Source organism: Aythya ferina (genome assembly GCF_964211825.1).
Source record: "Aythya ferina genome assembly, chromosome: 5".
NCBI classification, from domain to species: Eukaryota; Metazoa; Chordata; class Aves; order Anseriformes; family Anatidae; genus Aythya; species Aythya ferina.
In genome coordinates, this window is record NC_140301.1 from 47,339,719 (window position 1) to 47,365,427 (window position 25,709).

The 25,709-nt window shown below is 35.6% G+C and overlaps 1 protein-coding gene across 3 annotated transcripts in view; it reads left to right on the top strand.

The window, feature by feature from the left end:
- Positions 1-25,709, top strand: part of TTC8 (tetratricopeptide repeat domain 8) — a 45,307-nt gene that overhangs the window by 12,970 nt on the left and 6,628 nt on the right. The window contains exons 2-10 of one of the 3 annotated variants that reach the window (XM_084519944.1): positions 1,193-1,346; positions 5,557-5,620; positions 5,776-5,935; positions 6,818-6,907; positions 10,669-10,713; positions 16,932-17,017; positions 18,498-18,585; positions 21,668-21,778; positions 24,552-24,691. In XM_084519944.1, the coding sequence (XP_084376070.1) occupies positions 1,193-1,346; positions 5,557-5,620; positions 5,776-5,935; positions 6,818-6,907; positions 10,669-10,713; positions 16,932-17,017; positions 18,498-18,585; positions 21,668-21,778; positions 24,552-24,691 (938 nt within the window). The remainder of the gene's footprint in view (positions 1-1,192; positions 1,347-5,556; positions 5,621-5,775; positions 5,936-6,817; positions 6,908-10,668; positions 10,714-16,931; positions 17,018-18,497; positions 18,586-21,667; positions 21,779-24,551; positions 24,692-25,709) is intronic. The other 2 variants (XM_084519942.1, XM_084519943.1) reach the window with 2 other exon arrangements.

A 25,709-nucleotide genomic window follows, 5' to 3' on the forward strand; every position in this document is an offset into this window, starting at 1 on the left:
GTGACAGGATGAGGGGGAACGGGCTAAAGTTGTGCCAGGGACGTTTTAGGTTGGATCTTAGGAAGAACTTCTTTACTGAGAGGGTTGTGAGGCATTGGAATGGGCTGCCCAGGGAAGTGGTGGAGTCACCATCCCTGGAGGTCTTTAAACGACATTTAGATGTTGAACTTAGTGTTATGGTTTAGTGGAGGACTTGTTAGTGTTAGGTCAGAGGTTGGACTCGATGATCTTGAAGTCTCTTCCAACCTAGACAATTCTGTGATTCTGTGATTCTGTATTTCAGTACCGACTGGTGTTTGTTTTCTCCCCATTGATTTGCTATCTCTATAGTCTACATGGTCAGGTAGTCTAAGGTTATGTTTGCCTTTCCACACTACTCACATCGCTCCACAGGACATTTAACATAGCAGTTTATCATTTCAGGTGTCTATTAAGTACTTCAATAATCTCACAGACTGAGATGCTTATACATTTACACGCTTTTACAGTTTATGCTCTGAATTTGAGATGATCTTTTTAAAGACTATCACTTCTGGATACTTAATGCTATAGTAATGTATCTTGAACCTCTGGTTATGAGATCTTCCTTCTTTCTTTACAGATGCCTGTGAAGGGAATTGCTTTGCATTATAGTGGCTTTACTTAGCTTGCTCTCCCATCCCAATTTAAACAAGGTGTCCATCAGCAATGGGTTTTGAATGGCACTTGTAGCTGAGTATTTCTTCAGGAGCAGAAGATCTCAGTTGCCTGTGACATAAATTAGTCCTAACTTTGATCAGGCGTGAAATTCTGTCCTCCAAACTCAGGGACTTTACCTGTTCCACTCCAAAAGAGTGGTCTAAGTTCTGGTCCCCTCTCCACCTCTGTCAGGCAACTGTATGGCTGGACCAGGAGGGAACTGCCAGCACGTTGCCTTGATTGACAGGACAAGCAATGAATGAGCCTGCTTGAACACATGGGCTCCCTGTGTGCTTTCCCAAACATGCTGGCGCCATGCTTGAAGCTGCACTTGTGACCTGCATGTCAGGCAATGGATTTTAAGAGCAGCATTAGGTCCACCTATAGCGTATGTTCAGATACACCCGGTTGTTCCAATCAATAGCTTATTCAAGCTTATTAAAACTGTGAAAGGAACAGTAAAATATTTTTTTTTAAAAAATGCTGTTTAGATGATTTAATTGGTGTCCTGAAGATACTTGTCTTTTTGTACTTTATCCTTATTCAGGCTGCCTGGAGCCTGAAAACACGAGCTTTGACAGAAATGGTGTATGTGGATGAAATCGATATGGATCAAGAAGGAATTGCAGAGATGATGCTAGATGAAAATGCCATTGCTCAAGTCGCAAGTAAGAACGACTTTCTCTTAAGTACACTGATGCAACAGGAGCTGTTTTGGTCAGGATTGTCATCTATCATAAAATAGTACACACTGGAGTGGTCTGTTACGGCTTTTAGCTATTGTTACAAGAAGAGCTTTCAATTGTTTTCTGATTGCATTGACCACATGATCTTGATATACTGCTTAGGCCTGTCTTCCAGGGATTTGGATGAAAAGTGTTTTGTCAGCTTTTCCTCTACATTTCTGTACTAGCTGTCTCTTTTCCATCAGTGCATTGATTTCTGGCTTCTTCTCTAGTGGGAAACAAAAGAAAAATACGCCCTTGGTGTACTAAGTATCCCATCCCTATGCCTGTACTGTAGACAACAGTCAGGCCAAATCTGACATCACTGATTCGTTGCATTTCCTACAAACATTTTCTAAACTGCTTTTGCTTTCTTCTGCTTTTCTCTTCTTTTTCCTCTCTTGCTTTCCAGGGCACTTCTTCAGCACTGTCATTGTTTCCTGCATGAAGCTCTTTTCAGTTTCATGAGATCCTATCTAAGCGGGCAGTCATTATAGTCGTCCATTACTTCTGTACTTTTTGACATTATTTCTATTTGCTGTGTTTCTCTATTATGGTCCATATGGGAATTTTTATGCATCTTATTAGATACGACTCTCAACCACCCACCATGTAAGAGAATTTAAGGGAAGAATTGGACATAGATTAGAATTAATTTTTGAATCATTAAAAGCTTTTCTTATCTGGATAGAAGTAGGCAACTGTATATTTTTATCCATCTGATTGCATTTTTTAAAATTGTCATTACATGCTTGGTCACATATAAACAGTCAAGCAGTACTCAAGTTGTGTTTATACATTTTGATAATTTAATTATATGTATTTGTCTCAAAACAGCATAGTAATCTTACTTAAACTTTTTGCACCCTGTGGTAAAGACCATCTGCCAAGAAAAATCATTTGAGGAATATTATTGAGAAATGGAGCATTCAGGAAAAATACTTTCATACTAAACTGAAAAAGAGGTGACTTTTTGGATAGAATGTCACAAATTTCAAAGACAAGGAAAATTTTTATGGTAGTATAACCTGCACTCCAGAATCACTGAGATAAATAAGATAAATAATGTTGTTCATGCTTTAAATCTACCACACGTGCCTGAGATAGCGTGTAGTTTATTGGAAAGTATAAAAACTTTCAGAGAGAAAGACTGCAGTCTTTGTTAAATTACTAAATTTGCTTGTATCAATGTATGCCATATCCCTAGTGGGAATTATCAACTGTGGCTTCAGCTGTTGCTTCTTTGTGTACTTTTTATGCCTGATATGAAGTCTTTATTTTCAAAGGTATATTTTTATATCTTTTAATATACCTTTTATATATATGTATAGTCTTTATATTCAAAGGTATATAGAGTAAATAGCTAAAACTGTGCTTAAGTCATTCAGTGATCTTTTCTTTGATGAACCAAATTAACGTTTCATTTTGAGGTTTATATTTTAATTGTTGAATTGAGTCTTGAAATTCTCATCTTGTCTCTTTCCAATTTATCCACGTCCTTTTTCTGTTGCAGTCACCAAACCAACAGTCCACTGGCACCATATAGAAAACCATGTACAAAACATGGTTTTCTTCTACAGCTTAATTTTACTTTCTGCATAACAATGAAGTACTTTTCTGTTAAACTTTTTATATAAAAGTTAAGCACAGGTATCACTTCCACTTCTGCATGTGACAATAAGAACAGATGCTTGCTGGATGTCGGCTTTTTCTGTTGCTGTTAAAAAGTGTTAGCTGTAGTTGGTCTTGACTTGGGGTCTTTTACTGAGGCAAACTTATCAGGATATCCTCCCCCGCTCTTGTTATAGCTTACAACATTTTAAGATTTTTAGATGTGTAGTTACACCAACTGTAGTACAACTCCTATTATCTGTAGTTTGCTTACTCAGCAGTTCAAATTCTTTTACATCAGTTACACATGCACTGGAATTTTTCATCTGTCCCTATCTTAGTTTCCCGACAGAACTACCTTAATAACAATTTATCTCTCTCTCGCATCATTAAATAATTAATCATATAGAGTCCACTAGAAACAACTACTTTTCTGTGGCTCCTCTTCATGCATATATACTGAAATTTGTATTTTACCCATTTTGAAAATTCTTGTTGTTTTGATGTGTTAGTTTTCCAGCATTCTTGTTTATTAATGAAAATACCCTGTAGCATCATTTTACAGAAAGTTCCTAGTCTGTTACTTTTGAACTCAACACCATCAATTTTATCAGCTAAGGTTGTAGTCTTGTTAAAATATGTTACCTTGACAACATATTTTTCAGAAACTCATACTAATTGGCATTATGGATAATCACAGCTATTTTATTAACTAGGGAGTTAAAGGAGTCATCTGCAGCCATCACTGACTGCTGAAATTAAGCTCTTAAATTCTGCAGCAGCTTCTAATGAGCACATGAATTGCTGTTTTCTCTTGATGCCTATTCATAGCTAGTTCAGTTGCAATTGTCAAAGTAGGGCTCAGAACTGAGTTGCTTAGGGTGAGATCAAGGGAAATAAATCCTGTAAGCATTCTCCAAGTACATGAAAGCACAAAACAAAAATGTCTGGAAAGGGATTAAAACGCCCTGTCTTTTTTATCTTATTGTGATATTTTTAAAAAGATGCTGAGAAAGTAAAAGACTGGTTCATTGTTTGCTAGCCTGAAAAGTTGAAAGCCCTTCGTCCATTTCTCAGAAGAAAGAAAGATGCCCTAGATACCACCTTAGAAACTCTGCTTGGTGGACTCTCCACCCTTTCTGCTGTGGAGTGAAAAATTCAAGGTTCATAGTACTTCAAAGAGCACATAATCAACAGAGAACCTAAGTGTGGCTAGCCAGAAGAGAGAGAATCCTGAGTTCTGGTCCTTATTTCAGCATCATGTACATATTGACTAGGATTTACCAAGGAGATCATGGTTAATATCTTTTTTGTATTCGTATTCTTACTTAAACAGTGGAATGGTAGCGCCTCAGAGATAATTACATCTTGAGGGTGGAAGTATGAGAGAAGGCTGAAGAAAGGGCAAACATGGGGGGTTATACTGTGGGGAAAATAAGGAGGCAGGAAACTGCCTAGCTATCAATATATAACTCCAGTTCTTGGAAGTCTTTGCGATAAGAGCTGTTCATAGGTACCTAGAAAATAAGTATGTGAGCAACAGAGATTTGTCAAGAGCTACCTTTTTCAACTTAAATCTCATTTCCTTCTGTACGTGGTAGCAAGCGGTGGACAGCCAGGCTGATGTAGATGTCATATTTTACTTTTAAACAAATTTTTAAAACCTTATCTTAGACGTTCTCATAGAAGGCTAGGAAAAATTATTATAATTAAATGTCAGTAAAAGTGATATATTCAGGAACTAGTAATTCTTAATGATCCACTATCAAAGCAGAAAGTTGTGAAAAGGGGAACCCTCTGTTTGTTTGCTTGGGTCCAAACCAATTCGGTATTTACATTGATTACCTTTGGATATAAATGAGTTTGAAATTTACTATGCTCTAAATTGTGGATGGGGGTCCTACATGATCTAGTGACAGGAGATAGCTGTCCTGTGGCTAAAGATTGTGGTTTACTTGATCAAACCTGGATAGTATTTGAATCCCAGGTAGAAAATATACCATTTTAAATTAGTTTGATCTCATTATTCCAATAGCCTTTCTTACTTAAACACTATCCTAAGATGTTCTTGAGAAGACAGTCTGTTGTAGAATGTGCGCAAAGGCAATATTGCTTGCCTTCAGTGAAGAGAAGGACTCAAATGATAATTTAAAATCCAGTGAAATGGATGTTGTACAGGTACTAGTGTACAGGTACTAGACATACTTGAAATCTGTAGGATATATGAGGGGGAAAAGGAAGGAGAAGCAGCACATCCTTACCATCTACAGAGAAAGGGTGAAGAGAGAAACAGAACTAGAGGAATAATCTACAGAAGATTACTTTTTTCCATGTTAATGATGACATCTTTCTTGCAGTGATCTGACAATTTACCAGTAGTACAATGCAGTTTTCTTTCTTCTTGTCTTCTTTCTCTAGTGCTATCTCTCTCCAGTTTGAACCAAGAAATTTCCAGTTTATTGTAAGACACAGGCATTTTTAAAGCCCCTTGGACAAGGGTGTAGTATCTCAAGATGAAGTGAACAATGCTCTTATTTTATAGGACCAGGAACATCTTTGAAAGTCCCTGGAACTAGCCAAGATGCAGGCCCCAGCCCAGCTGTTAGGTACGTGATAATTTATTTTTTAAAAATGTGACTTGTTGCACATAAGCAAATCCTAAATTTACATCATAAAAATGAAACTTCCAATATAAGTTATGTTTAAACTGTCTATGAGTAAATATCATTTGATGTGAGGTTAATATGCTTACCATCTTCAGGCCAGTAACTCAATCAGGAAGACCTATTACAGGATTTGTGAGACCCAGCACACAAAGTGGACGGCCGAGTACTATGGAACAGGCTATAAAAACACCTCGAACAGCTCTCACAGCTCGTCCAGTTACTAGTGCTTCTGGGAGATCCGTCAGGATAGGAACGGTAAGTTGCTTGACTCTGTTCTTAGAAAGCATCTTGATCATAGCACAATGACATTGTACTTAATTTAAAAGCTGCATCTAAACTCAAGTTTGAGGGAGGTCAGTATTTTTAATATTTTGTTTAAATTGTTTCCAAAGTCAAGTTTGAAAATACTACCTCATTAGTTTGCTAGTCTATTCATGGATACAATGTACATATGTACAGAATTTCACAAAAATTCATACAAGTTTTACAAATTCACAAGTTTTTTGAGACTGATTTTTATTCACTGAAGACCATGAAAAGACTATGACATGATTTCACCATAAGTATGCCGGAGTCTGTAAGATTTTCAGTTTGCTACAAAGCAATTACTAATCTTTCAGTCTCTATTACTTCAGAAGATAAAGAAAATAAGATGTACTAGTTTTATTCTGATCTATTCTCAAAATTAACACACTACAACAGGCATGAACATGTAATACAGATTAGTAGCATGTTACTGGCAAGTTCTTAATATCACGGGTACAAACGGATCTCCCTAAATATTTCTTGAAGATCTTTTATGTATCCCACCTGCCTTCAGTCCATCTAACAGCGTAAGCTGCATGCTTAGGCACATTATGAAAGAAGTGGAGAGAGGGAAGAAAAAGGTAGTTCCAGGAGGTAGTTCATGCAACCTCTTTCAGGGATTGTATGGGAGTAGGATAGATTCCTCACTTTCAGAAAAGATGAAATTAAGATGAATCCTTATTGTGAAGCAGAGGAATGCATCTAAAACTGTATTGTTGTGTTGTTTCTTTTTTCTTTTATTTTTTTTTTTGGCATACTGCTACTATTTTGAAAATTTTCACTAAAAGTGTAGGGGATCTTCCCACTTAAAAACTTGTTTCTCCCCTTCAGGCTTCAATGATAACAAATCCAGATGGCCCTTTCATAAATCTGTCTCGACTGAATTTAGGAAACTATGCTGAAAAACCGAAACTGGCAAAGGTATGTAATTATTTTGGTTACAATTGTGATATCTGTTTCTAATTTTCTAGCATCATTCTAATGATACATGAGATTGGGGATGGAAACAATGATGAACTGTGTTCAAGATATAAATTTCATATAAATAGTGTGTTACATATCTTTCGTCCACTAACAGGGGTTATCAGACTTGGAATTGAAAATATGTGTGATGCAGTCATTTTGAAACTATAAGGTAGCAAAAACCTACGTATATACTAAAATACTCTAATAGTAAATTGCCTTGAACTCTCTGTATAGGAGTGATGAAGGGCAACTAAAAAAAAAAGGGGGGGAGGGGAACAGCAGAACCTTTCTGGTTGGCCAGAAATACAAACAGATGGCAATCCTGACCTAAAAAATTTCAACTGGTTTGGATTTTTCTCTTTGATTTTATGTCATGAATTTATGTCAATCTTTTTTATACAAATTTTTTTCATCTTTTTTGTTCGGAATTCATTTCATTTTCAATTAAGATCTTGTGATTGACAGCCATTGAAACTGAGGCCATCTGCCCAACTTGTGGTTTCAGCTCTGAGTGGAAGGGACCTAAAAATTGTGTAATGATTTCCCTGTGTGGCCTTTCAGTTGAGTCTTCACCAATATAACCAGTTATGTATAGATGAATATGTTTTCTGTGCATATGTTGGTCACAGAAAATTAATGTTGGATTATGACCAAAAACTCATTTTTCATGAGGTATCAAACCACTATTGGATAGATTTCTCAGGAGTTTTGTTTAATTGGCAACACAGAAGTGATAGAACCCCTGTGTATTTAGTCTGTTTTGAGAAATGTAGCAATGAATGCTTTTAGAAGACTGCTAGTACCTAATCTTCTGCTGGTGAAAGTTATCTCCCCAGTCTAAAACTTTAGTTAATAACTTTCCACAAATGATTAGCAAATTCCTTTGTGTTTTTTTTTTTTTTTTTTTCAAGATGCTTTTTAAAACCTGATTGGGACTTATGCATTGCTTTTCAATGTGGTTTTCAAAGAAAATAAGTTTTGTGTGATTGCACTTCATTCCTTACTCACTTCTTACATTTCTGTCCCTTGGCCTCTTAACCAAACTAGACAAAAGAATAGATAATCAAATACAGTAAGTTCAAGCCTGGCTAGATAATGAAGGACTACCATCTCCACTGAGGGCAGTTACAAGTCAGTTCTAGAAAAAAGCTGCACGCCTTTTGTCCAGTTATGTTCTTATCACCAGTAAGTCAGCACACAACTATGCTAAACCAATTAGAGCTTATAAAATAGAGAGAATGTAAGAAACCCTAGGAGGATTAAGGAACAAGACACATTCGTATGAAACCAGGCTTAGCTCTTCTCCTTCAAGACAGCTAGCTTTCAATTTTTCTTTTGATAACTCTGTATAGTTTTTAAATAGGTAGGGTTGCTTTCAGGTGAAATATTTATTCTCAGCAACAGCTCTCAGAAATGCAAAGACATAGATATTTTTAACTTTTTTTTTTTTTTTTTTAAATTAGAGTTTTCAGGGAAGACAGAGTAGCTCTGTCCTTCAATTTCATATAAAAGAGACTTAAGCCAAAAATTATAAATCAACAGTCCTCATGGAAAACATCCATAGGCAGAAAGTGTACTTGTCAGTATTATGAAGCTAATACAATATGACATTAATGTTTCATACAGAATATAAGTTCTAAGTTTAAATTTAGCGCTGCATGGATTTATAACTTTTTTTTTCTTTCTTCTTTTTTGTAAAACAAGATAGTATTAAGGCTAAAGCCAAAGCAGGAGTTGAAAATGCAGACTGTACTTTGGGTTGAGAATCACTGATTAAAGTTTTAAAACTCTTTGAGCTGTCACCTGTCTTAGACACAAGATGATAAATCTTGCAACTATTAAACTCACATAATTAGCCTTTGTATTCATGTTGGTACATAATCTTCCTACCTATTTCTTCCTTATGTTTGAAAAATATGTTTATCACGTCTTCTTTTACATTAGATTATCTATTTTTTCATTGTTTGACCATGTCTTCCTTGAAGTATGAAGGAATGGACAAAATAAGTTTGCTAAGTCGCTAGTCTGTGACTGAAGCATCAGCCGTGTTAAGGACTACTGCAGGAAGCACCATAGCAGACATAAGAGATATCATCTGTCCCCAGAGATAGCCTCTATTAAATCTCAGTTGGCAACTGGTTTATGCTATGAAACAGGAAATTTTATCTTCTTCAGCTTGTGGATTTTTAATAGAGTTATTAAGATAATTCTAGATATTTTTATCCAAGTGAATGTTCAGTAATTTTTAAAGGTCAGGGCCTATAGATAGCCACAGTAAATTCCTCATGCCAGCCATCCAAGAAGATATCTTTTTTATCACTTATAGATTTACTCACTTTTACTGAATGTTTCCTTGTTATTGTACTAGAGGAGAAGTTGTACTGCCACTTCTTTATTTTCTGTTATTTTGTTATTTTCACTTCTAAACACCCAATAAATAAATGTCTAGTTCTAATCTTCCTATAAACACATTTTTATTAATCATTCCTTACTTTCTTTTAATACTCTCTGGACATTCTTTTCTGAAAAACAGTAGAAGAAAAGTAGGTTGTGGTTTACTTCCTCACCAAGAATGACAATTAATTAGTAATTTTCTATTTTTCTTAAGGTAAATCTTTTAAGAATTTGATTGAGAAATGCTGGCAGAGGAGTCATGGAAGCTTTACAGGATTGCTGTCTTTTCCTTCTTTCCTTCCTTCCTCCCTTCCTCCCTTCCTTACCTCCTTCCTTCCTTTATGGGCCAAAGTTTTCATCTGGGGATGTTTAGTTTTTATTAAAAATGAATACTATGAATTAGGAAAAAAAACCAACATTCTTTTGCAGCAATTTAAACCTGGAATATGGTTGCTCAAAAAGTTAGTAATGCTTTTTGTTACTAACACCCTTATCCAGTTCTGGGGATAGAGGCTTCCAGTCTCCCTTTAAATATGTACTATCTTTCAGCATCATTATATTCACTTCAAATGCTACCTCCATTAGCAGTTATGTACCCTTCTGTATTCCAGTTTAGAACAGTTAGAAGGTGGTATTACTTGCTTAGCTTTATAAAGGAATAATAAGAGACTTGAAATCTTGAACCTTTTGTATAATTATGGTTTGTTATTGGTATTATTATAGTGTGGAATTTCAGGAATGTGATATTGTTAGCACTTACCATTTATAAATAAAAAGGCAATTCCTCCATTACAGATCCCAAAATTATGTAGGGTTTAGAAAGTTTTGTTTTCTTTTCCCTAAGACAGAATTTGCTCAGCTTACATGCCTAATAAATGTATGTTTACTCTAATTAGACTTAGCTCTACATTAGCACCTATCTACACATTGCAAAAACTCTTTGTTAGATAACTTGTTGATTTTACAGTTGGGAAGTCATGAAAATGGTACTGGGTTTTCAAATTTACATTCACTTTCAAATTATAGCTCTCTGTTTTTTTAAGGTGACTTTAAAGACCAATGATTAAAGACAATTCCACTAATCTCTTGCAGCAAATTAAGAATTAAAATGCTTTCCTGTAATGACAATATAACAATGTATAGTTTTTGTCTATCGGGGTCTTAATGAAATGTTAATGTCAGTAGTTCTGATGTGCAAATGTGATTGCTTGCACAAAGAATTAGTCTCTGCCTAATGTAATCAAGATTCTGAAGTTCTGTAAGATAATATTTACTAATTTTTATCTTTAAATATGACATTGTTTTAAATATTCTTCTGACAGGCATTGTTCGAATATATTTTTCACCATGAAAATGAAATAAAAATTGTGAGTAATTCATACTTTCCATTATCAGTTTTTATTAAGTATCAGTCTGTTATTTCTGTTAATATTCTGCTGAACTAAGGATCCAAGTAGTACATCACATTTCAGTTCAGAAGTGAAGCATTAGAAATTGTATAAGAGAAAGAAACCCTTTCTACAGGTAAGGTAATGTGCACATACCTATATGTTCCTTATTGCTATCTTTTTTGAGAGGCAAAGCATTATAACATTATTAAGTTAGATCCCTCATCTATCAACATGGTAAGGTGAAATATTTAATTATTTCACCTTAACAGAATTTACTGGAGTCTGAGCAGCACTATATACCAGTTAGTTGAGCTGTCTTGAAAGTTCAGAGTACCTGAGGCCTAATACAAAGTGATACGTTTGAAAAGATTGTCCATTATGAGAAGAAGGTGAAAATACCTTGCAAAATAATTAGTGTTTGACATGATCGTAATTTGGTGTTTGAACCCTCTGAGATGATGCTTATGTATTTGAGTGAATAGAAATGAAATGTATTTGGTGAAACTACAAAAAATTTGGTGAAAACTAAAATGCCAGTAGGAGTTGGACAGTTTTGCTAGAAATTTACTTCTGTAGAGCTGAGGTGTTTTGTGGCCTTAAGGGAAAGAGTGTGTTGTCCCTAATAATTTTCCTAATTATATAGTTTCCCTCTTACCCTGTCTGAAACTTTGCTGATCTTTATATGATGTTGCACTGAATGGGCAAGATCAAATTTGTGTAAGTATTATTCAAGCTCTCAGAAATAAATAAAGGTTGCAGGATTTTTTTTGGCAGCTTACCAAGGGAAATAATTAGCTTACTGAATGAATAAAGAGTCAACGTATTTCATTACTATGTTAGATACATGCAGCCGGTCGAAATGGAATCAAAATTTCTGCTTGAAGTTTGTATGAGAGTAGTATCAATAGTAGTAGTGTCAATAGTGCATAGCTGATTAAACAGTTACTTAACTTTCTCCTGCACTACTAACTGGTGTGTGATTAGATCTGAAGTTACGCTCTCAAGCTGCTTATTTGATACCATCATTTTCAGCCAGTTAATAACACACAAGAAGATTTTGTTGTTGACAATATAGATCAGAACCATTTCCAAATGTACTGCTATGTGAAGCTTTTAATATAGTATCAAATGATTATAGTTGTACACTGTCAATTTATTGCATAGCATTTTTCTAAGAGGATTGAATTGCAATGCATTGTTAATACAAAATGTGGTTGAACCAGCAAGTGCAAGTGTCAAACACGTCAGAGAGAAATAGCAACTATTATTTATATATTCTGATACTGAACATGAAGGGCTTGTTTTTTATGTCTCTAATAACTAGAATGTATGTTGTTTGTTACTGAGAGCTCAGTTCACAAGGAATAGGTCACAGTATGCTATCTACACTGGGAGGATATGCAGGATCCCCAGACTGGACAGATCATTACATAAAATGCAAGCAAATTTCCAAGCACTCCAGCAAAAAAAAATTGTAAAACACTCTTGCCCTATACTGCATGTTCTTTGAAATCCCTGCTGGAGAATTCAGGATCACTGTCTTACAGGAAATTTTTGCCTATGGTTTTCTGTGCACCCTAGTCACCTGAATAAATCTCTAAGCAAAGAAGTGTCAGCTTAGTCACCACTGTTTATTGAGTAATGAGAGGGAGATCTACATTTTTGGTTAAAGGTAGCATCCTGTAAAAAAAAAAAAAAAAAAAAAAAAGTCACAATTCGCAGTGCAAGGCTTTATGTTGTAATGTGTTTCTCTGAAGAGAGATTTTTTGACTGTTCAGTATTTTTCTCTTGATTGTGTTTATTCCTCTTTTCTTCTGCAATTCATTCTCCACCATTTTCAATATATTGCTGTTCTCCAAACTGACCTTCTTCCTTTTGAGTCTCATCTGCATTAATTTTTCTTAAACAACAAAAAAAGAAATAATTTAGTTTTTGCTTAAACTTGGCTGTGTCAAACCTGTGTATTCACTAAAGACATTTCACTGATTCATTTTCTTCCTTCTCCCTGAAAAGATTTCAGATGATTTGGATTCAGCAGAGATGTTAACAGTTTAAAAGTTGATTTGGATCTCTCTTGATCATCCAACATTCTGTGACATCTATTCCGTCTTTGTACGAAACACTTTTCTGTGCAAGATGAGATGAAAGAGCTTGGAAGTTATTAGATCAAAGCCTGGGAAATTGACTTAAAGTGACTGTGTAGATGGAAAAGTCTCTACTTGCAGGCTTTCTTCATGGGTAGAATTGGAAGACCAGTTCCTGCAGTTTCATAAATAAAACACAAAAGTAGCAGTGAGCATATTGTTCCTTTGTCAATGTGCAGATCTGGAACAGTCTGTACTGTTCTCATCTGCATTATTATTTAAAAAGCAAAGGCAGTTTCTTCTTCTTAGTATTCAGCCAGTCTATAGAAAAAAAAAAAAAAAAGCCTTAGCAATTTCAGTTGAGGAATATCATTAATCAGTATGCGTTCAGCTGCACAAACAATGCAAGGAACTCAGTTAAAATTAAAAGTAAATATATCTATAATCTATCAATTTTCAGAAACTTGGAGACAGAAGAAGAAAAGAGAAGCACTGAGCTTATTCAGCATTTGAAAATGCATTCAAAATTCTTTCATCTTACTTAATGAAAAATTAAACACTTCTCTGAAGAAATTCCTATTACCCTATCCATTATTGTTCTTGACTTGTTCTCTTTTGAAGGCATACACTTAATAACTGACTTTCTATGTTCCTTGAGTATTTCTAAATGCTGTTTTACAGGCTACGTGCTATAAGAGCAGAGCAGTGTAAAAGACTTGTCCAGAAATAGTTCAGCTTCTACTTATTTCAGCAGTAGGCTGTGACATTGTATTCTGCCATTATTCATAGGTGGGTAATGATGACAACACACTTTGTCCTGAGAAAGAGCAAAGAATGTACAATATATACTTGGATTAAGAAATCATGACCGTAGTTCTTTGTAATACTCTGAACTTTATACTCTCTGATAGATATCTATTTATAATGGAATTATGTTAGATTTACAAACTATCGAAGTCCAGAAGACATTCACCAAAATAAATTGGCTGATGTTATTTATTCAGCTGTTTTATAAACTAGCCAATGTCGGTTTGTCTACAAACAAGAATTTAGTCAATAACAATTGCTGGGAGAATTTGATTTTGCAAAACCACGGTAAATTACCACAGCCCTATAAGCTGTTCTATACATACTGAGTTCTATACATACTGACAGTAGATGATTTGGAAGTCTTAATTTATAGCACAATTTATCCAAGGAGAGTAATAGTAAAAATAAATAAATAAAAACAGCTCACAATCATGCTAAATACAGGTTTGATAAATTCTTTGTGAAAGAAGATTTTTATTATCACTGTAGTTTTTTTTTTTTTTTTGCACAAATATGCACAAGCTTGGAAAGTAGGCCCATGTGAACCTTACAAATTCAACAAGTTCAAATGCAAAATGCTGCACTTGGGTTAGGGCAATCCCAGACATGAGCACAGACTGGGAGCAGGACACATTGAGTGTAGCCCTGCCATGAGAGACGTGGAGTTTTGGTGGACAGAGACCTCGACACGAGCCAGCTTTTCATGCTTGCAGCCCAGAAGGCCAACTGCAACCTGGGCAGCATCAACAGAGGGGTGACCAGCAGGGCGAGGGAGGTGATGCAGGATAGTTGGAACAGTCGTGGACAGTGACAGTCAAGGGAATGCAGAACAGCTGGAACACTTATTACTGTTACTCCTGGTTGTTTTTCAATTAACATGCTCTGCAGATTGAACATTGATTTGTACCTAAACTGTGCAATTAAAAAAAAACCTTGCACCAAACTGATCTTTAAATATGCTAGCAGTTGGTATTGACATGGCATGGTGAAGGCTTTGACTTTTAAAGGTCTTTTTTAATCAAGTTACTAACATTTCAAAGGCCACATTGTCAGAAGATTTGTTGTAATGCCAGCAGAAAGTCTGACGTGCAGAAATCTGACACTGATATGCACAAAGCCTTTTCAGGCAAACACCTTTTAGAAATGTTGATAACGTTTGTAGTGTTTGTGGACTAAAAATTTGTACTGCATGTAAGCATCAGAAACAGGATGTTCCTATTCCTTTCCTATTGCCTTAACAGAAAAGTATTAAACCAGGATTTACTTAATTTCAGAAATTAATTTCAAAATTAAGTTACATTTTGTTTCTTGATGCTACTAATAACATCCCAGTAAGATTTCAGGATCTGCACCAACAGCAAAAGTGCTGATGTTAGTCTACAAAGCCTGAAGCAGTCTTAGTTCCCACTCTCTAAGAGCAGCCAGAATTGTTAGCCTTACATAAAATAGTTTTCATAAATAATTAGGGTACCAGAAAGAAAGCTGAGTGTATAACTACAGAAGGGATGGCTGTTTGAAATTCAGTCCTTCTCCTTGAATACTTGTCATCAGAGCACTCTAAGGAGGGCTCTTTAAAGTACATAATTTGCAGTAGGATCCTTACTCATTTTCCATGACTACTTGTGCCCCATTAGAAACAAGTGTGGTATTTGGCAGATGCACACATTCTTTACAAATTTGAAAATGCAAACAATTTTGAAAACACAACAAAAGTAAGTGATACTTCAATTTCAGCTGTTTTTCAGAGTTTTCCCAGTGAACTCTAGTGGGACAAAATTGTGTATATACTTTCAGGTGAAAGTGTTTGGAAGGGAAATGTAATTTCTATCTTGAAGTGAGCTTTTTCTGCATGACAGTTGTGGTGTCCAGGGGACTGGCTGTGCAATTTGCAAAGGTATTAAGAAACAAAAGGCTGCCCAAATAAGCTCTGCCATCTGAGGATTTCAAGGATACCACACACCTGAATCAGATAGTGACTTCAGAGTTGTAAATCTTCCTTGGTTTTCTCTCTCCTGTCATGGAAGCTGGGATTGCCAGTTGTCTCTTTCTTTTGAGGACACCAACAATGCAACTCCTTACACTGAATTGGTATAGAAAAAATACTCTTTTTCACAGAGCCAAAAGAGAACAACTTTTGTAAGTTGTTGTAGCTCCGCTGACTTTGCTGTGCTATATCAAATAATCAAATATATCAAAGTAACCTGTCGATTACTTGCAGCCTCATTTTGCTATCAGGAAGAGATGGAATCAAGCCCAGAGGTACATATCACTAAATTGAGCTCTTTGACATATTTCAAGTATTACATATTTGTATGTATTACATTACATACAATTTTTTCCTGGAAACTATTAAATCCTATGCCACAGAGTGGCCAGCACACAGAACTCTTCTATACTGTTCCCAATAGACATATTTTCTGATTTCTGTGGTCAGCAAAATGTTCATGAAAATAAAGAAAATGAGTTCTTTGTTATAAAAAATTCTGCTTTAAAGACTTTAAGACTATTTATGGTGATATCCCTAAAATAGAAGTAACATGTAGAATGACTGATATATTCTGGGAGAAACTGGTACTTTCAAAACGTAAACACTAACAATTGCCTCTTTGGTAGGTTTTGGTACAGAAAACACATCAATTTGTTTTAATAGGAATTTAGAAATTACAGGGAAAGCATGAAAAGCCATAGATTATGTCTGCAATAGCCAATGGCAGCACATTGATTAGCATGCCTACTTTTCTGATATACCAGATAGAAGAGGTTGTAGACTTCCACTCTCTTAACTATTTCTTAGAATATTTATCTATTTTTACTATCTATTGTAGAATAATTTTTATGTCAGGCTTTTAAAGGAAGAAGTATTTCCAACTGTACACATCTGAGAGTCCCCAGAAGTAGAGGCAGCCTGATGCTAGCAATGAGATGACAATTCAATATCTCAAACTGGCTGATTTGTTTATTTTAGTATAGTTCTGCATGTTTTCAACAATTTTTATTGAACAAGGAAGGGTGGCTTGAAAAAAGTATGTTGGCACACACAAATACTCGGAATATTCTGAAGCCACAATTTATAAATCTAATCAAATTAATTTTGTGTTTTCTCTTTTTGTTACTATAAACTATAAGGATTACATTATTTTTCAACTGTAAAAATAGTAACCATAAAGCAGCGCACCCTCCTCAAGTTTACCAGGACTGTTTATTCAAAATTTTCTCTTTACAAAAGTCTTTGCATAATAAAAGGTTTTTTGCATAAATGTTGAAGGCACTAATGTTAAGGTGATGGCTTTGTTTTGGAAGGCTCTAGATTTGGCAGCCCTTGCCACCGAGCATGCACAATTCAAGGACTGGTGGTGGAAAGTCCAAATTGGGAAGTGCTGCTATAGGTAAGCCATTGTTCATTTCTTCTATGAACAGTGAGAAAAAGTGCAGGACCTGAACTGATGTGTGTACTGTGCAATGCTGAAGAGTGAAAAATAATTCAGAATGTATTTAGTTGGAGAGGACTGTGATTACAGTTAAATCTCCTTTAATACAAGGAGATTATGGTCAGATACTGGAGGTAAAGGCACCAGTATTGAGTACCTTTAAGTAACTAACTTAGTTGCATATTCACTTTTATTAAACTTTATTAAACTTTATTAAACTTTATTAAACTACCAGTAAAACAGACCACACAAAATGAACAGTAGAATATTGGCTTGAGAAATTGACTGGAAATGAGAGACTTAAGACTGAGCCGTGGTGTAGTTTACAGTACAGATTTTTTTTCAACATACAGTTAAATATTTTTAATGTTAGCAACAGATGTTTTGCTATTTCTGAGATCAGGCTAAGAGAAAGTGTTTTCTGCTGATGAAGAACTGTGAAAGTAAGGGAACAACCAGGGCGAAGACTCTGCAGTGTCCAGAAGACAAACTGACAAATGTTGTGAAAGGAAAATGGAAAGCTTGAGGGGAGCAAGTGTAGATGAGCAATCGTGGATGATGAAGGAAAAAAATGATAAGCGGGGCTACTTTGGGCTGGGCAGGGAGGCCTAACAAGTAGAAATGCAGCATTACAATGAGATATTGTAGCTTAGAGAGACAGGACTGGGCCTCTGTCATGTCTGTTCCTGAAGACGAAAACCAGAAGCAGTGTTGGGCCAGCCAGAATACATTCCTATCTGGAGACTCGAACAGTGCCCAGAAATTCATACCTTCCCCTCCAAACCTATGTGAAAACAGCTAACAATGTCCTATTGTCATTTCGAACTATAATTTAACCAGAATGGCAGAGGCTTCTGCTACTGTATATAAAGCAGCAGTTTTCATGTGGAGCCATGGATTACTAATTTACAGAAGTAACTAAGAAGAGAAACCTATTGTTAGTAATCTTAAACACGTTAAGCAGGGTTCTGTGTCTACACAGGGAAACATATGCGGACCGCGGATGAACAAAGACTGAAAATGCTCTAATGTTAGCAATATCCCTTTTCTTGGCAGGATTTTTTATGGCTTTGTTTTTATATTTTCAAGAAAGAGTAACAAATAGTTAATACTAAAAGAATGTTAAAATTATATGGTCAGTCAAGGAGATTTTTTACAGTCAGTCAGGGTGCAACTCTGTTAGACAACCAGAATTGCTTATTGTTGTTTATGTAGAATTCCAATTTAATGAATTTGATTTTTTCATAATTTTAAATGCTTGTCTTTATAATAATATATTCATGGTTTTTGTTCACATGCACACAAATAAATGATGTTAAAGTATGCTTTTGGACAGTTCCTCTTTGGTTTAGCGTGCCCTGCTTCATTACTTAATAAGCTTTATTTAAAAAAAAAAATCCAGAAAACAACCTTCTACATCTATCTGTTGCCTCTTTAGGTTAGGATTATATCGTGAAGCTGAAAAACAATTCAAGTCAGCTCTCAAGCAACAGGACATGGTTGATACAATCTTGTATTTGGCAAAAGTAAGTCACCAATTTGCTTATTTCAGAATGAAGTGAAATTCCAGCCTTTCCCAGTGAAGTTCATACACCAGAATAGTTGAGTATTGAGCTTGATAAGCTCTTGAGTTTAATAGTGTGTCATCTTTACGTGGACCTGAAACAATACTTACTTACAGTTGAAATTGAAGTGTATAGTTTAAAAAAAGATTCTGGAGTTTGCTTATTTCATGAAAAACCCTTCTGCTACCTCAGGATATTCTTTGGTCTAAGTTCCAGTGAGTATTACACAGCTAAAGAATTATTGGAGTTTCAGCAGGAAGAACAGTGTAGCTATCTGTGGTCCCCTAGGAAACTAGTGCAATAAATCAGTAAGTGAAGAGTGAAGCTCAAAATCCTAGTTTCACAAGCAAAATCAAAACAAAGTAAGTTAAAGGAAGGAGTCAGAGACCTTGAAGCAGAGAATGTTCTGTCAAAATAAAGGCATTAAAAGCTTTAAAAAAACAAGTGGTACAGGTAAGCCTCAGAATTACTTGTTTGCAGAGATTTGTATCAGACTGAACATTTTCAAAGATATTCAAAAAGATGTTGCCTATGAGAAACTAAAACTGCATTTTCGTTCTTCTCATCCTAGGAAGAGATGAAATCAGTTGCTCTTTGTCAGCTACCTTGAAGCCACCTGATTCAAGTCAATCCAAAATATATTCATATTATAATACTTGCTGTACCTTTGCATTCCTTGAGCTGTTTACTTTTAGTTATTTAAATTACCACCATTGATATCTGAAGGCTTGTCTTCAGTACAGCACTTTGAGTTAGTTTATTCAATTCAGCTTAGTCATTTTAGATTTCTTTCACTAGCAGGAGTCATTCTGCAAAATTCATGACCTACAGGGTGATTAAATTGGCAGAGTAATTGGATTAACAATGATTTTGCTCTCCCTCCCCCCTTAGAAGCTTCCCCCACTTAGTAGCACAAGTAGGAGCTGTATTTGAACTTCCACCTCCCACTCCATAGCCCAGCTAGCTCAAGTATAAGGCATCACACAACATAATTTAGTGACTGTTGGCTGACAGGCAATATGGTAGGGCACTGAGTTCTAGCACAATCTGACAATACTGAAAAGTCTAGAGTTAAGCAGCCAATAAAAAATAATAGATGTGCATCAAGTTCTGTGCAAACTGACTGATACCAGACTACCAATTAGTTTTCTGGTTATATTCTGTATAACAACTGTTATCAGAATCTTGTTTTTTTTTAATATATTTTCCTCAAAACTAACTCTCCCTTGAAATGTAATTTATGAAAGGATAAAAGATTGAAAGAAAACTAAAAAAAAATATACAGAATATTGCCAAGGAGTTACAAAATATTTCATGACCCAGCAGGGCTGGAAATGGGATTTTTATACCACAGGTAGAGAGAAAACATACCTCATAAACAAAGATAAAAAGATTTTTAAAAGGAACAGATCTCGTGGAGTTCCTTCACCTCCATTTTTTACCCTTTTGCCCTAAGAATATGAAGATAGCTATTCTTCATAGTTAGATCAGGTTGAAAAACAAACAAGAAAACAAAAAAACAGCTTATTAAAATTCTCAGTTCAAAAAAGAAAAAAGTTATTTGAAGGTATGTTGGTATGCACTAGCTTATAAAGCAGATTTAGACTTTTATGCAAGTTACTCACGCTGGTGTTACTTAGGAGTAAAATGATCAGCCAAGGTTCTTCATAATTAAGACGTTATACCCAAATATAATTTATTCTCTTTCGTCTGACTCTGTAAAGAGTAATTTCATAGTAGTAAACTATTGCAAAAAGAATATAAAACTTCAAGTCTTGATTAAAGAACGGTGAATGGAGCATGATAGTCACAATGGAGATGTTTATTTGAAGTTTAAAATTCAATGCAGACATTAAATTCATCAGCAGCTGCTGCATAGCTTATAAATGAAAAACTATAGCAAATGATTTGAAGTCTGTTTTAGATACCCAGATATAAAATTCATTAGGAATAGATTGATGACTTAGGGCATATTAATTGATGATGTCATTGGAGTCCAAGTCCAAGTCTACCAAGTACTCCCTCCACATCAAAAAAATAAATATCTCTGAGGCTTGAGAGCAGAAACAGAAAATGCATTTTGAGGTTTCTTGGGTGTTCTGTTAACATTGATATTTTCCTAAATTTCATCATAAGTTTTTTTTTTTTTTTTTTTTTTTTTTTCCCCACAAAGATACCAGTCACAGATTGTTTCCACTTTTCACTCATATTAAGTATTTTTATTTAATGTAATATTTCTCTAACAGTAACACTCAAAACACTTTTCCACTCAGTGGGGGACAGATTAATCACTGTAGTCAACTCCTTTCCCAAAGTAGGTGTGTGGGGTTTTTCCCTTTGCTGTAGCTGTTGTTAGCATACCCCACAACAGGAGGGCTTTAGAGTTGTACTCTCAGACAGCTGTACAGGTGGTCTCTGTCAACACGTTGATGCCCTCTCTCCAGTTCTCACACAAAATTATCTACATCATGTGTTGTCATAATCAACACAGAAGCCAAAATCACAGGGACCAAACTGCCTTCTTACCACTAAGGGATTTTATGATTTAGGACAGCGAAAGTTGTCAGAGCACTAAGGAGATTTGAAAGCATCAGTGCCTGGTGCAGTGCAGTCTTATTTAACTAAGTAAAATATTTTGTTATTCCAGCACTATCAACCAGAAGATCCAGTTCTTTCAAGCCCAAATGTATAGTTTAAAAAATATATTAAACAGGAAAATATTCAAGGTAAAACCTTCACCTTAGTGTTAAGGTATATTTTTGATACGATAATAGATAACTTCTTTAGTTTATTAGTAATGTCCAGATGAATTAATAATGTCTAGATGACATGCATGCAAATTTAATTATCTTATTTAGCCTATTTTCTCTACATTACAGAGATTTTTTTTCAGTATTAACTCCATTATTTTCATAATTCACCATCTCTGCTAATGTTTTACTGCATAAAGTGAGGTGTCATTCCTTCCATTTAACCTGCCTTGTCAAACAGCAGTATGAATATAAAGACATTTGAAATTTATGTACACTTTTTATTTGCATAGGTGTATATGCGCTTGGACCAGCCTGTAACAGCATTAAACCTTTTTAAGCAAGGATTAGAACGATTTCCTGGAGAAGTGACTCTTCTTTGTGGAATTGCCAGAATCTATGAGGTATGCATGCACTATGCAATTGTAGCCAAGGTTAGCTGCTCGAGCAAGAAAAAGAGCCAATATTTGAATATAAATTTAAGGGCATCAAAAATTAACTACAGTGATTTCTGGTATCACTAATGCAAAACAGGTAACATTATCTAAGATACCAAAGTAATGTCGGGGGAGTTTTGCATGCTTGTTTGTTTAAATGGTTAATCACACCCACAAGACCTTGTTCAGACATGCAGAAGCATGACCACATTTAGTCAGGCGGTCCAGATATTGTCCGTGTAGCTTGGTCAAGTTCATATATTTTTCATCGGACTAAAACTGCTCAAGTCACCAACAGCCCGCTGGCAGGATTAAACAGCAAGATAGTCAACAGATCAATGCTGTCTTTATTGTGCTGTAAGCCACTTTGTTGATTTCTTAAGCCAGTGAGAACAGTTGGAATGTGAGTGTTTCTTGGTTTTGAAGTAGATGTTATTTTAAGTAGGATTAGTCTTAAAGTAGTCATTTCGTTTTAGCTTGGTAACCATGTATTTTGCATTTTAAAAGTGTATTTTCATGTCAGTGGACTTAATATTGTGCTACACTAAAAGTTGGTAATGATGCTGTTCCAAAACCAATGTTTTAAACATCATGTTTTTTTTTGTCTACATTGATACTTGGCATTCTTTCCTGTTCTCATCATTCTCATCTAGCCCCTAAGCATTAATCCATTTTCATATTAAATCCTTTTTGTCCTTCAGCAAGGAAGAAAACAGCTGCATAATTTTTGAAGGCTTTTCTTCCTGAATTGCTAAACAGTTTTTAATATGGATATGATTTTGCAGAACCATACATAACATTGCATAACCCTTTAAGGAATTACAAAAGGCTGCATATACTTGACAGAATATACTTTTGCACTGACACCTGAGTGCAGGATTATAGCTTTATTAGCAAAGATTTGTACTGCAGCACAGGGCTGTTCTTATTACATACACTCACAAGTGGAATGTGCGCATCAGGCATCTTAATCAGAGCTTTCATTCTCTGTCACTACCTTTTGGCTATGGGAAGAGTTGTAGGCCTTACTCGGTTTAAAATAATAATAATAATATATCTACATGTATATATGTAAAGGGACTGCTTTAATACTGTTTTACTTAATTGAAAAAAAAAAAAAAAACAACACACGTTTTCATGGCTAAATGTGCTACATAGGTTAAAAAAAAAAAAAAAAAATCTTGTTCTTTAGTCAGGTTAAGAGTACAGTACATTGTACTGGGTCTGGCTGGGATGTTAACTTTACCTACAGCAGCCCATACAGTGCTGTGCTCTGCACTTGTAGCTAGAACAGCAGTGGTATCGCACCAGTGTTGTGTCTGCTGCTGAGCAGTGCTGACACAGCATCGGGACTCTCTCTAACCCTCCTAGGGGGTGGGCAAAAAAGTGAGAAGAGAAACATCACCAGGGCAGCTGACCTAAACCAACCGAAGGTATATTCCATACCATTTGATGTCACACTCAGCAATAAAAGGTGGAAACAGGAAGAAGAGGGGAGGGGTGGGCTCTCATTGGGAAAATGTCGGTCCTCCTCCTGAACACCAGCTACGTGCATTGAGGCCCTGCTTCAAGGACGTGGTCAAGCATCGCTCGTTTGTGGGAAATAGAGAGTAATTTATTTCCTCTGCACTTCCACATAGCCTTTATTTGTTTTGCTTTGTTTTGTTTTGTTTTCTTGCCTTTCCCCCTCCCTTTTCCCCTTTCCCTTTTTTTTTTCCCTTTAGTTAAATTGTTTACTTAATACTAATCTTTCCTTAATAATAATTATTTTTTTTTTTACTTTAATTAAATTATCCTTATCTCAACCCATGAGTTGTTCTTTACTTTACTTCTTCCCCTCCTCATCTAAGGAGGGGGAGTGAGAGAGCAGTTGTGATATTTAGCTGCCTAGCACGGTAAAACCACCACATACATCTACAGCACATAGGTAGAAATTATTCCTCTCTAACCACAGAAGTGTGTTTTAACCATTGTAGTTTATTTTCTTCTAATATGGGGCAGAGTCCTGTGGTGACTTGCACTTCTCAGAAACAGTGTGACATTTACAGCAAGGAGTCCACCCTAATTCATCTTCCAACTAGCATACATCCAAGCATATTTTTTGATAAAATATAGCTCTCTTAACTGGCGTATCCTACCCAGTACAAGTTATGGTAGTAAATCCATGCTTTCTGTTTTCAAAGGCACATAATAATTCTTGGTATGCCATTATATTGTCGTTTATGTTCAGAGAAATTCAGACATTGATTTACAAAGCATTGAAAGTAATTGAGACATTGACTGGGGAAATAAATCTTCTGTATGTTACCATACTGGGAAATCAGCTGTACAGTACTCTATATCACAAGGCATTGTGCAAAACGTAGCAAATACCCATTGCACATACTAAGCTTGTGACCAATCTTTTTTCCTTAAAAAACAAACCAAACCAAACCAAACAACAACAACAACAAAAACCACCCTTTTTTATTACCAATTGCATTGTGTTATGACAGGTACAGCTGGCACTGATAAATGAATACGCCTTCTTCTTGTCCATGTGTGTGATACTTGTGAAGTTGCCAATTAGTGATGTTGCATTGTACAATTAGAGAACTGTAAGGGCATACATAATTCATCTCAGTTAAGTACTGTACAAGGCAGAGATAAAGCACTCAATAGGTTGACATTTTAGAAAGTTTTATTATAAAAATTGGTGATAAAAAGTAGAACTAAATTTATTTTTTTTCTCATTGTATAGGAAATGAACAATATTTCCTCAGCTACAGAGTACTATAAAGAAGTCTTAAAACAAGACAATACTCACGTGGAAGCTATTGCATGCATTGGCAGCAACCGTTTTTATTCAGACCAGCCTGAGATAGCTCTGCGGTTTTATAGGTATATGCACTTGTGGGGAGGAAGGAGGAACTGGACACATGGAATGGTAATAGGGTTGATTTTTGTAATGCTGGTAGCAAAACAAGAGCATTGGGAAACTGACATGGGAGGTTGATCAAGCTTTTGGAGAAATATCAGCATAAAATCAGCGCAACAACTCACCAATGTACGTATCTTCTCTGCCAGTGATAAGTACATCTCTTCTACAGATTTGTCGTCATTGTGCTTGAAGCTTATATCAGCAGATTATCAAAACAGTTGATTGTTCGGTTAATAAACAAGAAATTATCTTTCACAACATGAGGAGGTTTAAGAGTGCCAAGCCTTACTCTCAGCTTCATTTGCCTTCAGGAAGCAAATGGACTTCCTATTCAGCCCTCTGGAAAGGAGTAGTTTTTGAAAAACTCCACCTGAAGCCATAGGCAGTTGTGACCACAAAACCTCTTACTTGAATGTGAGCTGGGGTTCCCCTATGTTTTACTGAAAGAAATAAAAAGACAGTATTAAAGGATGCTACTTACATTTTATTTTGAGACAGGTTGCAAATGAGTCTGACTCAATATCAATTTGAATCAAAATTTGACTTATGTTTCAAATGTAAGATCAATGTAAATTCATACGCTAGATATACTAGCACTGATCAGAGCAGTGCTGCAGGACAGGAATCAAGTAAAAATTTGAAGCCTGAAGAGTTATGAACATTAACTGCAGCAATTACAGCATGGTTGAGGTTGAAGGATTGGAAAGAAGAAATGGAGAAATTCTGTGTACAGCTCTGTCTGACCATGAAGTCAGATCATGTAACAGTCAAAATGCCAGGAGTCATCTAATTTACACAAAGACTGTGTTGCACAGCTCTGATTCTACTAATCAGAAATGCTCTGCACTGCCCTTCATGAAACCTTTACCAAGTGTAAAACTGTAACAAAATTGTCTGAGTTCAAAATAAAGTTAAGGTACATGGCTATTACATTCTTGGTACAGGGAGGAAGGAGGAGAAAATTTTGTCATTTAGAAT